Here is a 14,382-nt window from a genome sequence, read left to right on the forward strand (position 1 = left end):
TATTGTTGAAAGCCTATTTTGCATTATTATGGGGAAGGAAACCTAATGTAGAATTATGCCCGGGATCTACCGGCTATGGCTGAGTGAGGAGAAAGAAAATCAAGAGCAGTTTAAAGTGTATATGACATCTGAGACAGTGTCTGAAAGCATGAGTGAGATATGTTTTTCTGTTCAGGGTAAAGTTACCTGTTAATCCAGTGAAAGACGTATTAAAGTTATTGAACCCCAAAATGGTAGACCAGAAATTGTCCCGTGTCATACGCTTTTAGTGATGTTTATGGACGTAAGCAAAATGTAGCTGTTAGAGAAAAGATAGAATGATTGCAGAGGAAGAGAACTGTGAATGTGGCAGAACTAGGAGGCCAATGAAGGAGCCATGTGCTCGAAGGAAGGGTCATAGAGGAGACCTGTTCCTCTCTCTGCCTTTCCAGAATCCTTCCATTGAGAGGTGTGTTGTTTCATGTTATGCTGTTAGGCCATGCTGTGCCATGCCATGCCATGCTATGTTTAATCCTTGTGTAGCACACAGTGTGCAATTAATATAGCCTTATGTAGTGTCTGTGTAACTTTTTGGGCGTGCAGGGAACTCACTTTCTTAATAGGAAGGTGACTGTGGTGTTTGCACTTTTCACTTACTGTGTTTTGTATAGGAAAAGTATTACTGTTGTTTGGTGTCTACAATTGGATCGGTAATCCGGAGGGTGGTGGCTCCTGTGATATGGAGGGTGGTGGCTCCTGTGATCTGGAGGGTGGTGGCTCCTGTGATCTGGAGGTTGGTGGCTCCTGTGATCTGGAGGTTGGTGTCTCCTGTGATCTGGAGGGTGGTGGCTCCTGTGATCTGCAGGGTGGTGGCTCCTGTGATCTGGAGGGTGATGGATCCTGTGATCTGGAGGGTGGTGGATCCTGTGATCTGGAGGGTGGTGGATCCAGTGATCTGGAGGGTGCTGAGGAATCAAGGTGAAATGAGTTTGAATTTTAACCGTATTCCTATATAAAAGTACAAAGATGGTGCTTCCTGCCCAATCATTAAAATCATATGCTTGTTCGGAGTAAAACTAATTTGAGAAATTTATGACTTTTTACTTTCGAAAAAAATGGGCATAAAGTTTTAGATGGAAAGCTAGCGTGGGTGTTCAGTTCTTTGCAGGGCTAGCAGCATCAGAAAAGACTGCTCCAATGTCCCCTGGGATAAATGACTAGGCATGCTTGACATTTAACACATTGTGTTTTTCAGGGCCTTATATTTGTGTTTTTCGGATGTATATGTAGAAATGATGTGGCCAATAAAAACCCTTTGTTGATTAAGCGTGTCTTCTGAAATTTCAAGAGGAGGACACACCTACGTCAGGAGTAAGACGCCACTACTCCACGACAGATTTGTGAACTAGGCTCTCAGTTTGACTGAGCACTGAGATCTTTGCTGGCAGGGCTTTGAGGACTACAGTCAAGAGCTTTAAGGGCAATGAAAAATAAAATGGTCAGGGTAATCAACTCTATTCTGTCCAGTTTAAGATCACCTAGCAAACTCCTTCCGACATTTGTTCCATTAAGTTCATTTTTATGGGAAACTATTGTGCTGACCTTTAACACACTCGGTATTAAGAATTAAAAACGCCATGTTTCGATACTTACTGAAAAATATGTCAAGATGGCACAAAATATTGACTTTCAATTCCTCAAAGAACGGTTCTTTAAAATACATTTAAAAATATATTTTCAATAAAATTTGTGAATGAATAAGAGACGCAGAATAGTTTGCATTCAAATCAAATGCAGTTTGGAGAAACAAACGAACTTTGCTAAACATTTATTCCCCAGTAGAGGCTCACTTGCTGAGACCAGCGTTGGCAAAGCTAATATCTCTGGCCTTGCCAATCCTGCAATGCTTTTGCAAGTGTGCAATAGGCATTCAAAGTTTAAAAGTAAAAAATACAGCAGCCTAAGGATTGTAAATGTTTGCATTACATGTTTTTTTTAAAATAAATACGCATTTGCAAAAAAAAAAAAGAGAAACAATAGCGGGAATATTGGCCTACAAAACCTGACACTGAAGTGCATAACGTTTTGACCCATTGTGCACAATTTGCAAGCAAAATGCGTCGCTCACAGGAAAGAGAGCTAGTGGCTAAAGGGGGCTGATCCCATATTACGTGCTATTTTGGGGTTGAAGTCAATTGTGAATGATTATTAATTAGACCAATGGATATAGAGGGCTGATCACAGACACACACACATACCCTCCACCCCCCTCTATTACCATTGTCGAGTGTTGGGAGGGTGCTTGACTCAGGAGAGGCTTACGTTTCGAGTGAGTCATGATTTCCTGCCTCAACAGTTTGTTTGTGATTTTATCACTGTTGAAAATGGCGGTTAGCCATCTCCAATCTGTAAGGTGAACTTAAAAATAAAAACCGAAATGGGTGTCAGGGCAAAATTATGCAGACATACACACTGGTCACCATGCTTTTTGTTTCAGAAACCCCAATCCAAGATGGCAGCTAAGGCTCATCAATACAACAGTGTCCATCTTTCTGAAAACAAAAACAATTCCTAGAAGGCCTCCAGTACATGTATCTGGCACTAGGGACCAATCGGATTTATTTATATACTTTTTTACTGTAGCAAATCTTGTGGTTTAAGTTGAAGTGCTTTATATCTTAATCTTCTAGTTTTTGATTCTATTGTAAGGAATGTCTGGAAGAAATTACTGAATGCAAAACACATAGTTTTAAGTGATGTGTAATAAAGACTGTTTCTTTTTGTTTTTTTGCAGTGACGTTGGTGAATCCTCTAGAAAAAGGTAATCTCCTTTCTGCGACCGCAACAAAATTAAATGTGATTTCAATAAGTTTTGTTAAAAACACTCTTGAAATGTATTTTCTAATAGTACCGGACACCCGCCAGGCTTTAATGCATCTTCACCAACTTCCTCACACCACACCCTGCTGATCCTGTCACCAAGAGGCAGGCAGGGTCCTACATATTTGGTGGTCCTGGTCCCTAAATATCTGTGTTTCTTGCTTTGGTGTATCTTTCTGGATGAGCGCGGGGATGCCCAAGGGTAACCAGGCGCGTTATAAAACTCGATGATAATAATAATAATAATAATAATCCAAAGATACTAGAAAAAGGTTCTGGAACACATTATAAGGCACTCGGGGCTACCCCATCCTTGCAGATCCTGCTACCCTGATCCTTGGAATGGCCATGTCGACTGGGCAGTGATCTGAATCATGTCCGTAGCCACGAAACAACAACTTGCATTTTTCTGGAAGAATTTTGAGCCCCTTTCCATAGCATTGTGGTTCCAGAGATTGTGGCAAACATTGGCCATGGAACGCATGACTGAACACCCTCTTCTTCACTGACAAGAAATATTCCCATCTTTGTCTACCGCTAATAGAGTACCTTTCCAAACTGGAATTCTTATGCTTCAGTCCCCCCAGGTTCTGGGCGCTGCACTTTTTTGATGAACTGGTCTTCGTTTCCCCAACATATGTGCAGCTGGGACATATGAGCTACTCTGGCCAAGCAACAACAGAAACTTTGGGCCTCACCCTGCAGCGTGGCTTTACCACACCTCCCCCCTTCGCTCCCAGCCTGACTCCTTTGGCCTTGTAGTTCCAGGATAGGGTGGGATTAGACATTGACCCTCCCCTAGTTGTTATTCTCTCCCTATCCTTTATTTAATGTTGAGCATTGACCTGCCTGCTGCGAGAGGGTCTTTCAGCTCCTCCAGAAACTGTTAAGCATGTGTACTGCGCCCAGAGAATCAGTGTATGGGTGGTGGCACTCCTGTATTGATATGCAAAGCCAATGGTCCACGTTTTTATTTTTTTTATCATAAAATGTAGCATCAAAGATATTTACACAAAATATGTTTAGTCATCAAGTAATTCAGGTCAAATTAACAACCTTGAAAAACTGCAGTTAGTTTCTTTGCACTGTTTATAAAGCTGTGAAGGTAATAAAGATCTACTGCCAGAAACACCCAACTTTTTAAGGTCTTTGTTGTAAACTTCAACAGCTATACAAAGGTCAGAAAGATTTTCTTAGCTTCAGAAAGCAAATTAATTGGAAGTGAACTTAAGCTAATTGTAGAAAATTGACTAAGCTTCAATGTTGGTAGGGATCTATCCAAGGAGCAGTGTTTGTCTGAAGACACCTGGCTGACGGTGCACCAGAGCTATGGAGTTGATGGTCGTAAGCGAGTATCAGCAGAAAGCTCCCCGAGTGTGTATGGTTTGGTCATTACACCATTTACAATGAAACCTGGAGACCCAGGGTCCTAGTCACGTTGTGGAGTACGTAAAGTTGTACTCGTGTAGTACTCTTATGAACTCTTACATACCTTAGTGAACTGGCCCAAACATCTAGAATGTAAATAAAATGGGAACAGTCCTATACAATTACTACAAATAGAAAATACTCTGCTCTCTATGGAGGCGATTCACAAAGCTATGTAAGAGTACGTAAAAGAGTACACAATTGTTTTCTTTGACTCTGCTTCCACACTTAGCTACATTGTTTGAATCATGATGAGAATATTTTGCTTTCTTGTTTGAATTGAATGCCCAGAGTAGACATTCATTTATAATTCAGATTCCACCAGCTGTGACTACGCTTTTTATCATAGGTTGAGAAAATGAGTACCATTTCTTACGTAATGAAAACCACTACTGAGGGTGACCCTGCATTGCCTGGTTACTTACATTCTTTGAATTGTCTACATATTTTCTTTGTACTTGTCAGGTATGTAATGCTTTGTTGCCAGTAGTGTGGCCCTGAAGCACTGTTACCTTACTCTTAGTGTATAGTGGGGTAGATGTGTAGGTTGTGTAAAGATACTGTGCATTGAGTCTTAGCGAACTTGGAATTATGCACAGGGCTCACATGTTTGTCTTGTTCTGCTCCATGGAGGATTTTACATGTCTGAAAGTCTCTGAAAAAAGCGCTACAATACGGCCAGCGCAGACCATGTCATAGCGCTTTTTTGTGTTAGGAGGGGCAAGACAATAAACTCAACATGGGGGGCGAAGAGACTCGTGTCTGCAAAATATCCTGTGATTTTGGACTTTCAGTCATTTTCAGCCATGCTGAGCAGCATATGTGCTGCTAGACAACATGGCTAAAAGACGTTCATATTGGGAAGGCCGATTGCTGAAACCTATTGGCTTTGCCAATGCTTGTTTGTGCTAGGCTTCAGTTGGACCCTGTTGCTGACGATGTGGCGGCCAGTGTGGGGTGGAGATTGCAATTCTGCCAGCTATTTCTTCACCACATCTGGCCGACCCAGGGAAGTCCGCTGAATCTGTCTTGGTGTAATTTTCCAACACCTGGACACAATTCAGCAATGCCCTCACGTTGCCTGCTTTCTGTTCGGAGCAGCAACCTGCAGGGGGCGAGGGCGCTTTCATATTTTCCTTCCAGCTGGGTCTAAAACAAAGTCCTGATTTAAGAAGCGATCAGCCCTTCCTTTGTTTAAGCATCACACTGGCTGGGAGCCACCTGGAGCCTATCACATAGATGCCAATGGAATGGAAGGAAATAAAGATGCACAGCTTATCCTTTCACACGTATTTTAGATAAACGATGATTTTGGAGCAGGTTTTATACTTTGTCCAAACTCTTTTTGTAAGAGATGTGCATGCAGTGTAAGAATGACTGTTATATCTGTGCATATGAGTAATTACACAAAAAAAGATTTAATTGCCACTTTTTTTTTAACTTAATTCTTTTATAGCAGTAATCATCCCAGTATATATGCCAGAGCAATTTACGTCATACTCAAAGAGAAAATAACTAATTCAAGTTTGTAAATCCATGTACAGGAAATTATAAAAGACAATGAGAGTTATAAAATGTTGGGGTACCATATCGTCTTTACTTTGACTTTATATGCTATGAATGCATGGTCAAGAGAAACACAAAGTCAGGATTTAAAACATAATGCAGTGTTGGGTTTGTTTGTACTAATAAGACTTTGTTACTACCCAAAGGAACCCTTTTTGCAAGCATAGCCTCTTCGCCGCGGTGGATATTCCGCCGTGGTGCTGAAAAAAATTACGCGTGTGCCATTTGGACGGCCCCTGTCTGTCCTCCGCACATGGATCAAAGAGGATAGACTAACAAAAGGTAAATAATAATAAAAGATCTAAACCCACAACTTGAATCTGCTTGATGTCAGTTCATATCTCACTGAGCTACATGAGGACTGCAACTTTTGAACTGGAGGTAACAAAATAATCTCTGTGTCAAAAGCAGTAACCCACTTACCTATTTACATGAAATACGAATCTGTGATCTGCATGTTACACAATGTACTTTGCAGCGGGCACATTGACCCTCTATGCTACTTTATGAAACAAAACTGTAATTGGACAAAACACAGAACTTGTCTTAAACTGCATTAATTACCAGAGTTATTTTACTGTTAATATTATAATCCCCTGAATATCGCTGGGGACACAAAGATCTCTGCAGTAGGTGTGCACTGCTCTTAACCCTGTGACATATTTGAAATACAGCCTCTTTGTGACCATTTAAGTAAGCTAGAACAGATTTACTGTCACATATGTCCCTATTGTCAATTTCTTTGCAGATTTTTAAAAAATAGATGTATGACTCCACCACTTTTCCTCTGCCTCATCTTGACTTAAAATGTATGGGTATCCAGAGTACATTTTTCCCAATTCCAGCATGGATGGGACCAATTAATTCAGACAGAGCCTACAGTTATGGCCAATTAGATCATATTTATTTCTCTTGCAAAAATTATGCAGCAGCCTATCTGATTATAAGTGTCTCACACTCGGGTTGTTGCCAACGTTTCAACATTTTAGGTTTCTCACATTTTAAATCTGTCAACCACAGCAGCCCAAAATAAAATTTTAAGTCCTGTTTGATTATTTCAAACCAAGCACACCGTTCCTGGAAACGAATGTGCATTAACACTAAATGTATTCAAGATTGTTTTATAACATCTAAGTATAATATTTAAAATGTATCTTCCCTTGTTTGAAACAAAGCAAACAAATACTGCTAAACCTGATTAGTGTCCAGAAACAGTGTGCCACGGTTATTTGATTTGAAATAATGAAACACGATTGAAAGCAGCTGCGTATCTGGACACAGGTAAAGAGATTTTGTCTGGCCAGGGCTACATGCTCAGGTCCCCAAAAAGAACAGTTTCTTTTTTTGTTTTTTTTTGTTATCTGTGGCTGCTTAAAGTAGAGTTGTGTCATCCACTCAGCTAGTCTCCAGAGGTAATGAGTATAGAGATGGCTATCACAGAGTAGAGCCTTATTTGTAAAAGCTTTGTTTGTTTTGTTTTAGTATTTCTAAAGCGCAGACCTAGCCAGCTTGCAACTGTACTGCCTTGTACAGGGGGTCATCCCCAGTGGGGCTACATGGCAGTTGAGCATAGTGGGAGGAGATGAGGCTATTGGAAGAGGTGGGAAGTCAGCCTAGCTGAGGCAGTGTTCCTTGAGGTGAGTTTTCAGATGATTTTTCTCTGAATTGTAGGAGGGTTGGTGCTGTTCTGTTGTTGAAGGGAATGTTGGTCCACATCTTGGGGAAGTAGGTTAAAAAAGCTTGTTTTCTCCTTCCTGCAGTGTTTAGTCTCTTTCTTATCTGTGATGCCAAAACTAGACTTTGGTGGCTAGGTAGGCAGAGGTCATGGTATAGAGGGACTGATAAGTGATGCAGCTGATCTTAAAGATCATCTGGGCCAGTAGTGGGAGCCAGCGTAAATAATTTAGTTCAAGGGTGATGTGGTTGAACTTCTTCAGCCCTTTGATGAGTTGTTCTGCTGCATGAAGGATGCCTTTCAGTAGAAGGAGAGTCTTTGGGATGACATTGGACAAGGTCTTGCCTCCATTAAGGGTTTAGCACCAGGCAGATTTTGCCATACAGGTTTGGATGGATTTGAGGTAGGCTTTGAGCCTATGTATGTTGTTGGTTGAGTAGATTTTGAGATAGAATTTGGTGTTGAAGGCATACTGGTGTATGTTGATGTTGCTGTCTGCTAGGCTGGATTTCAAAGGTTCCATATAAAGGTTAGAAATGATGGGTAATACAATGGAGCCCTGTAGGACTCTGCAAGTGATGGGGTGAGTCTTGGATGCCATTGTGTTTCTCTGAATGAGTTGTTGTTGGCTGGTGAGGTAAGATGTGACCCATTACAGGATTTAAAGGACTGTGCCACAAAAGTCCATATGAGTTTTCAGGGTGTGGATCAATGATTGATTGTGTTGAAAGCTGCAGAGAGTTTGAGTTGAACCAGAAGGCAATAGTCATTTTTTTTGTTGAGGGAGAGAGCATTATTTTGTAGTTTTGAAGTAGGTTTTTAGGTCTCGTGCCGTTAACCGCGCAAAGCGCGGTCTCGCCAGAGACCTATTGTTAGCGACTCTGCTTTCCAGGAGACAAGACTGGCCACGCGAATGTGAAAGAGTCGGAATTGAGCGGGCACGCGAACGCGCGTTCCATTGAGCAGCTTATGGTTCCCTTCCAATGCGTGCTTAGAGAGACAGGGCTTTCACTTTGTTTAAGTTTCGTTTTTACTGCTGTCCAGATGGCTCTGGGAGTGCGCGGTTAGAGCGACAGTGTTGCCAGCTTTCATTTTCTTTGCACACACGCAGAGACATACACATACGCACACACACTAGCGAACATACACGCACGCATACACACGAGCGCACAGAGACACACCCCCCCGCCGCACACACACAAGAGCGCGCGCACACACACGAGCGCACACACACAAACCAGCGCACAGAGAAACCCCCCCCTCCCCGGCCGCCACCCCCCACTTCAACTAAGCCCCACTCACCTCACTCCGGACTTCAGCCGCCACTGCGGGGCTCTTCCTCGGGCATGGGAGCCCCGCGTCACCACTGCTCCTCTGGCCGGGTACTCCGTGGGCACGGGCTTCCAGCAGAAACGGAAGTCCCGCCACACGGCAGGTTTCGGCAGTGCACGCGCACGTCTATTCCTGCTTCCACTCATTCCGCTCTCTCACCCTGGGGTCGCATATCTGGTATGGGTTTTACCTTTTCTTTACAATAGCGATCGTTTTTTTATTGTTATTGTTCTTTATGTAATGCGAATTTGTATAGCGCGAACTTTACCCGAAGGTGTTGCTCGTTATTACTGGTTTGGCCCCAGAACAGCCTGATGGGGGACATCTTTTTCTGACTGCTGAACACTTTGTACGTTGTGGGCTGAACTCTCCTCACGACCCGTGTGATGCTTCCCGAGGGCTCCTGCTGCGGGGCAACAGGTGGAAGAGAGCCCGTGAGAGTGAAGCGGGGTCCGGCCTGTACTGCATGGATCCTCTCCCGAGCTTAGTCCCGAGCTTAGACTTAAACATGCAGCTGAGGCAGCAAAGTCTTTACATTGAGAAACTTCACTGCATTTATCCAGCCAGGTTGCTCCCAGTAAAAAGAAGGAAGCACCGTAACAGCTGTGAGCCCGTGCCTAAGGTGCATCATCAGAGCTGTGTGAATAATAACAGCTGTGAGCCCGTGCCTAAAGTGCATCAGAGCTGTGTAAATAATAACTGCGCCAGCCCCGTGCGTGAGGTGCATCATCAGAGCTGTGTGAATAATAACAGCTGTGAGCCCGTGCCTAAGGTGCATCATCAGAGCTGTGTGAATGATAACTGAGTCAGCCCCGTGCGTGAGGTCCATCATCAGAGCTGTGTGAATAATAACAGCTGTGAGCCCGTGCCTAAGGTGCATCATAGCTGTGTAAATAATAATTGCGCCAGCCTCTTGCATGAGGTGCATCATCTGAGCTGTGTGAATAATAACAGCTGTGAGCCCGTACCTAAGGTGCATCATCAGAGCTGTGTGAATAATAACTGCGTCAGCTCCGTGCGTGAGGTGCATCATTAGAGCTGTGTGAATAATAGCTGTGAGCCCGTGCCGGAGGTGCATCATCAGAGCAGTCTGAATAATAACAGCTAAGAGCCCGTGCCTAAGGTGCATCAGAACTGTGTGATAACTGCGTCAGCCCCGTGCGTGAGGTGCATCATCAGAGCTGTGTGAATAATAACAGCTGTGAGCACGTGCCTAAGGTGCATCATCAGAGCTGTGTGAATAACAACTGTGAGCCCGTGCGTGAAGTGCACCATCAGAGCTGTGTGAATAATAACTGCGGCAGCCCCGTGCGTGAGGTGCATCATCCACATTGCTCAGGTCACCCAAATTCCTGCACTCTCTACCACACTGCTTTCAAAAACAGCATACTCTTGCACACACTCTCACTTCTCACCAATTCAAAGTTTGCTAAAATGTTATGCACCGCATTGTCATACACAATGCCAATAACTCAAACTTTAATGCTGCGAGACCTATTGCATTGTAAAAGCTTGTTCTAGCTGGTAGGGAATTCTTTCTCATTTTCAACTGTAGTTGGGTGGTGACTGCCTTTTTGATAATTATTCCCAACAATTGAGAGGTGGGGTGTAGGATGGGTGTTAGCAAGATCTGATGAATTTAGTGTAGGGTTTGTCATCAGGAAGGGATCTGTGTGGTTTTGAGGATTCCCTGGTAGGTGCTCTCAGGTAGCGAGGCACTGGCAATGTCGAAAAGGGGTGTGAGAGCTTCTCCTTGCAAAGCCTTGATGATGAAGCAGGAAAGCACTTTATCACTTTTATCTTTGCAGGAGGGGTTATAAGTAAGTTCATATTGTTGGAGAGGTATGTATGGGAGACAGTGTTAAAGGTTGATTAGTTAATGGTGTGGCATCTGGTTAGAGGTGATGGTGTGTATGACGGTGGGTAGTTGTGATTTCAGTGATTTTGTCCTTGAATAAAAGGTTTATAGCATTGAATGTGTCAAATGTTGGTATGACAAATGGGTTCTGGGTTGGAGTTGGCACATTATTTGATAGCCTTAAAGAGGGCTTTGCTTCCATTAATTGGTACATTGATAGTAGTCTTGTAATAGGTGTATTTAGCACTGGTGATGACACAATGGCAGATGCAGCGGAGTGCTTCAGAAGGGTAAGGTCATTCTGGCATTTTGAGTGTGTGTTGTGTGAGTGTTATGTGTGTGCGCGCCGCGATGCTGACGGTTTACAGTTGGAGGCAAGATTTTTCAGAGTGTAGTGTAGTTCCTATATTCCCAATAGGCTCTGCGCATTGGAATAATATATCCTATAGATTTGACGTAGGACTTAGGTCAACTAGGTCTCTATCGAATATATTAGACTTAATTGTGAGTGCCAGCTAGCTCAGAGGTCACTAGAAACTTTCTCGAATAAACAAGAAGGGATTAGTTTCTGACAACCGCATAAACATGACAACTTTGTTTCCCAAGAAAAAACTGATCTTCAGAGTCGTGGAAACAATAGATAGATATTTCACTCAGTCAATCGTGCATGCTTCGTTTCACCAGAGGTGCAAAGAAATAGATAGACGGGCGTTTTCAATAAAACGTTTTATTGAACAGTCTTCTTTCTCAAGCATAAGAAATGAACTGCTACAATCGTAAGACTGGTTGCAATATATAGTGCATACAGTAGAAGGATTAGAATAAAATAATACTGTAAGAGCATTGTATGGTTCCTAAATCATAGCTAAATACATACATAAATAACAGAGGCTAAAAGTACTCAACTGGTGCTTCTAAAATATACCTACCCCGATGTACCTAACCTAAGCTTAGTACGAGGGAAGAAGTAAGTGAGGTGTAGCATAAATGTAGTATTCTTTTGCCAAGAATCTGTCCAAGATTTCTCTTAGGGTCTAATCAGCTCCGTACCTTGATTTGGAATGAAGAAGGTCAGGCTCAGGACTCGATTTCCCGGCAACCTGCAAGGGTATCCTGGAAACACTGGAGCTGGATTTCTCGGCAGGAGAAAAGACAGCGTCTCTCTCAGTGCGTCTGCTGGAGGGTCGGCTTCCTTCGGCGCTTGCTGTAGCAGGATGCGTCGGGCAAGTAGATAGTCGAACTGCTCCAAACCACGGTGTGTTTGCTAAGGCAAGTGTGGGCATAGTTATACCTTGAAGTTGCCGAGTTTGACAAAAAGGTGGACATAATGACGTCATAAGAGTCCCAGTTCTTTGAAAACTCCATGAGTTCTTGGACAAGTCAGTCCTCGAGCAAGGGGAAGTCCTTAGCTGCTGAAGCCGAGTTTTCCAAGAAATCATTGGAGATTATCGGGAACTAGTGGAAGTATCCCTGCCGTATTTGGACTGCATGAGCTAAGGCCGAATATGGTTCTGATTTCTATGCCTATATAAGGATATGGTGTTTTATACCTATATAAGGGCATGAATCGGGAAAATTACAATAGGGTCCTAAAATGGTACACAACAAGAGAAGTATAGCATTCTACCCGATTCTTCAGAATAGTGTTGTAGATGTTGAAAGCTGGGAGAATCTGGGTAGGTTGATTAGTTCTTCTTGGAGCTTCTAGGTCGATGTTCTTGAAGGAGCAGAAAGTAACGTTCTCCTTTTTCTGTTGCCCTTCAAGTGGAGGAGTGATGTGTGTGATCTTGAAGTGGGTGTGGAGACGATCAGTCCTGGAGTATGGGGAGCTGGCAGTGGATGTTGGGAGATACAGAGAGCATGCCTTTGGCATGAGTTGGGTTGGTGATACAGTGTTTTATTTCTAGCTAGATTAGAGAGTTGTGGTCTTTATTCATTATTTTGGTGCTAAAGTCACCAGGAATATTGAAGTCTCCAAAAGAGGAACGAATGGGAGTGTTGAATGAAGGAAGAGGTGATGATGTCTGGTATTCTTTGTAGTCCTTTTGGGTTCCGGGTGGTCTATAGATGCGAAGAACGAAGACTATTTTGCAGGCAGAATAGTGGCAAAGTGAGAATTTAAAAGATTTGGTTCTGGCTATATTCAAGATAGCACAAAGCCACCTTCACTTGTGTATCTGTGTATCATTGTGAGGATCACTCCAGTTTGTCCCGTCTATGTGTTGGATGTAGTATCCAGAGGGGGTGAAGGATGTCCAGGATGTGTGTGGAGGAGATTGTGATCTAGGTTCTATGATGAAAAGAGTGTCTAGGTTTTTGCTGACACCAAGCTTTTGGAGAGCCTATTGACTCTTCATTCGAAAACCATAATATGACTGGGCTGTCCTTAAGCCCATCCTCACAGAGTAGGGTACAGGGGAGAGGGGTACAGGAGCCCACAGTAAAGTTTGCATACCAGAAGAGAAGGAGGAAATACAGAGTTCGGATAGCTAGACTGCAATTGAGACTGGCTGAGGAATGTTCTGTACAGACAGGAAATATTCTGTATCTATATAGAGCAACACTTCATGAAAGTGAATTGGGGTTGAGCTCGAACTGGCATACCCGCATTTACAGTTATAGCACTATGCTCCTTCTTTGTGCCTGATTTTCACAACATATTTCTCTTTTTCTTGTGGAGGATCTGTTCTGCAGGTTGGGAGTGACAGCCAACTTTTTTATTTTGCATAACTGGGTCAAATTTGTAATTTGTAATTTGCATTTGTATAGCGCATTATCACCAACGGTCTCTAAGCGCTGTGAGAGGGGGGCCTGCTAAGGTTAGGGGTGAGGAGGCGGTACTTTACTGTGAGCCCCAGGCTTCCTTAAACAGAAAGGTTTTAAGTTGTTTCCTGAACGGTAACAGGGAGTGTTCTTTTCGGAGGCTGTCAGGTAGTCTGTTCCAGATCTGTGGAATGATAGACGAGAAGGCTCTGCCTCCTACGGATGACAGGCGAGAGCGGGGGCAGACTAGCATCCTGGCTTCCGAGGATTGGAGTGCTCTGGTAGGGGCATAGTTGGTTAAACTGTTTCTGATGTATATCGGTGCCTTGCCATAGATGGCTTTATGTGCAATACAGAGGCCCTTGACTTTTATCCTCTGTCTAATAGGGAGCCAGTGAAGTTGGTGCAGAAGGGGGGAGGCATGAGTGCAACGTTGGACTTCAAACACAAGCCGAGCCGCATCGTTCATGGTGGTCTGGAGTCTGGCCAGTTGATAGTCTGGGAGTCCTAGGTAGAGCGAGTTACCATAATCCAGTCTGGATATGATAAGTGCTACCACAACTCATTTGAGGGTCTCGAAGGTAAGCAGAGGGGCCAGTTTACGCAACTGCCTTATTATGTTTGAGCAGACCCCTACTGTGGTCGATACCTGTAGGGCCATGGTTGGTTTGCAGCCATTATCCAGCATTTTTTATCCCGCGGACTTTCAGGCCGCATACTATTTTCCCGCAAGGTCATTGACCTCGCATACCATCATCCCGCATTTTTTTAAAACTCGTGCATTTATCACGCATGCATTTACAACGAATTACGTTGTAAAGGCATGTATGGTAAATGCATTTATGTTGTGAAAACCACGATGACGAGAGAGGTAAGTGGGTTTGGGTTAGTTTTTTCGTCG

At 43.3% G+C, this 14,382-nt stretch overlaps 1 protein-coding gene across 1 annotated transcript in view; it reads left to right on the plus strand.

Annotated features, from left to right (window-relative positions):
* ZDHHC15 (zDHHC palmitoyltransferase 15) overlaps positions 1-14,382 on the plus strand; it is a 216,843-nt gene that overhangs the window by 42,215 nt on the left and 160,246 nt on the right. The window contains exon 2 of the mRNA XM_078688832.1: positions 2,774-2,800. Coding sequence (XP_078544958.1) covers positions 2,774-2,800 — 27 coding nt within the window. The remainder of the gene's footprint in view (positions 1-2,773; positions 2,801-14,382) is intronic.

Source organism: Lissotriton helveticus, chromosome 4_1 (genome assembly GCF_964261635.1).
Source record: "Lissotriton helveticus chromosome 4_1, aLisHel1.1, whole genome shotgun sequence".
In the NCBI taxonomy this organism is placed as follows: domain Eukaryota; kingdom Metazoa; phylum Chordata; class Amphibia; order Caudata; family Salamandridae; genus Lissotriton; species Lissotriton helveticus.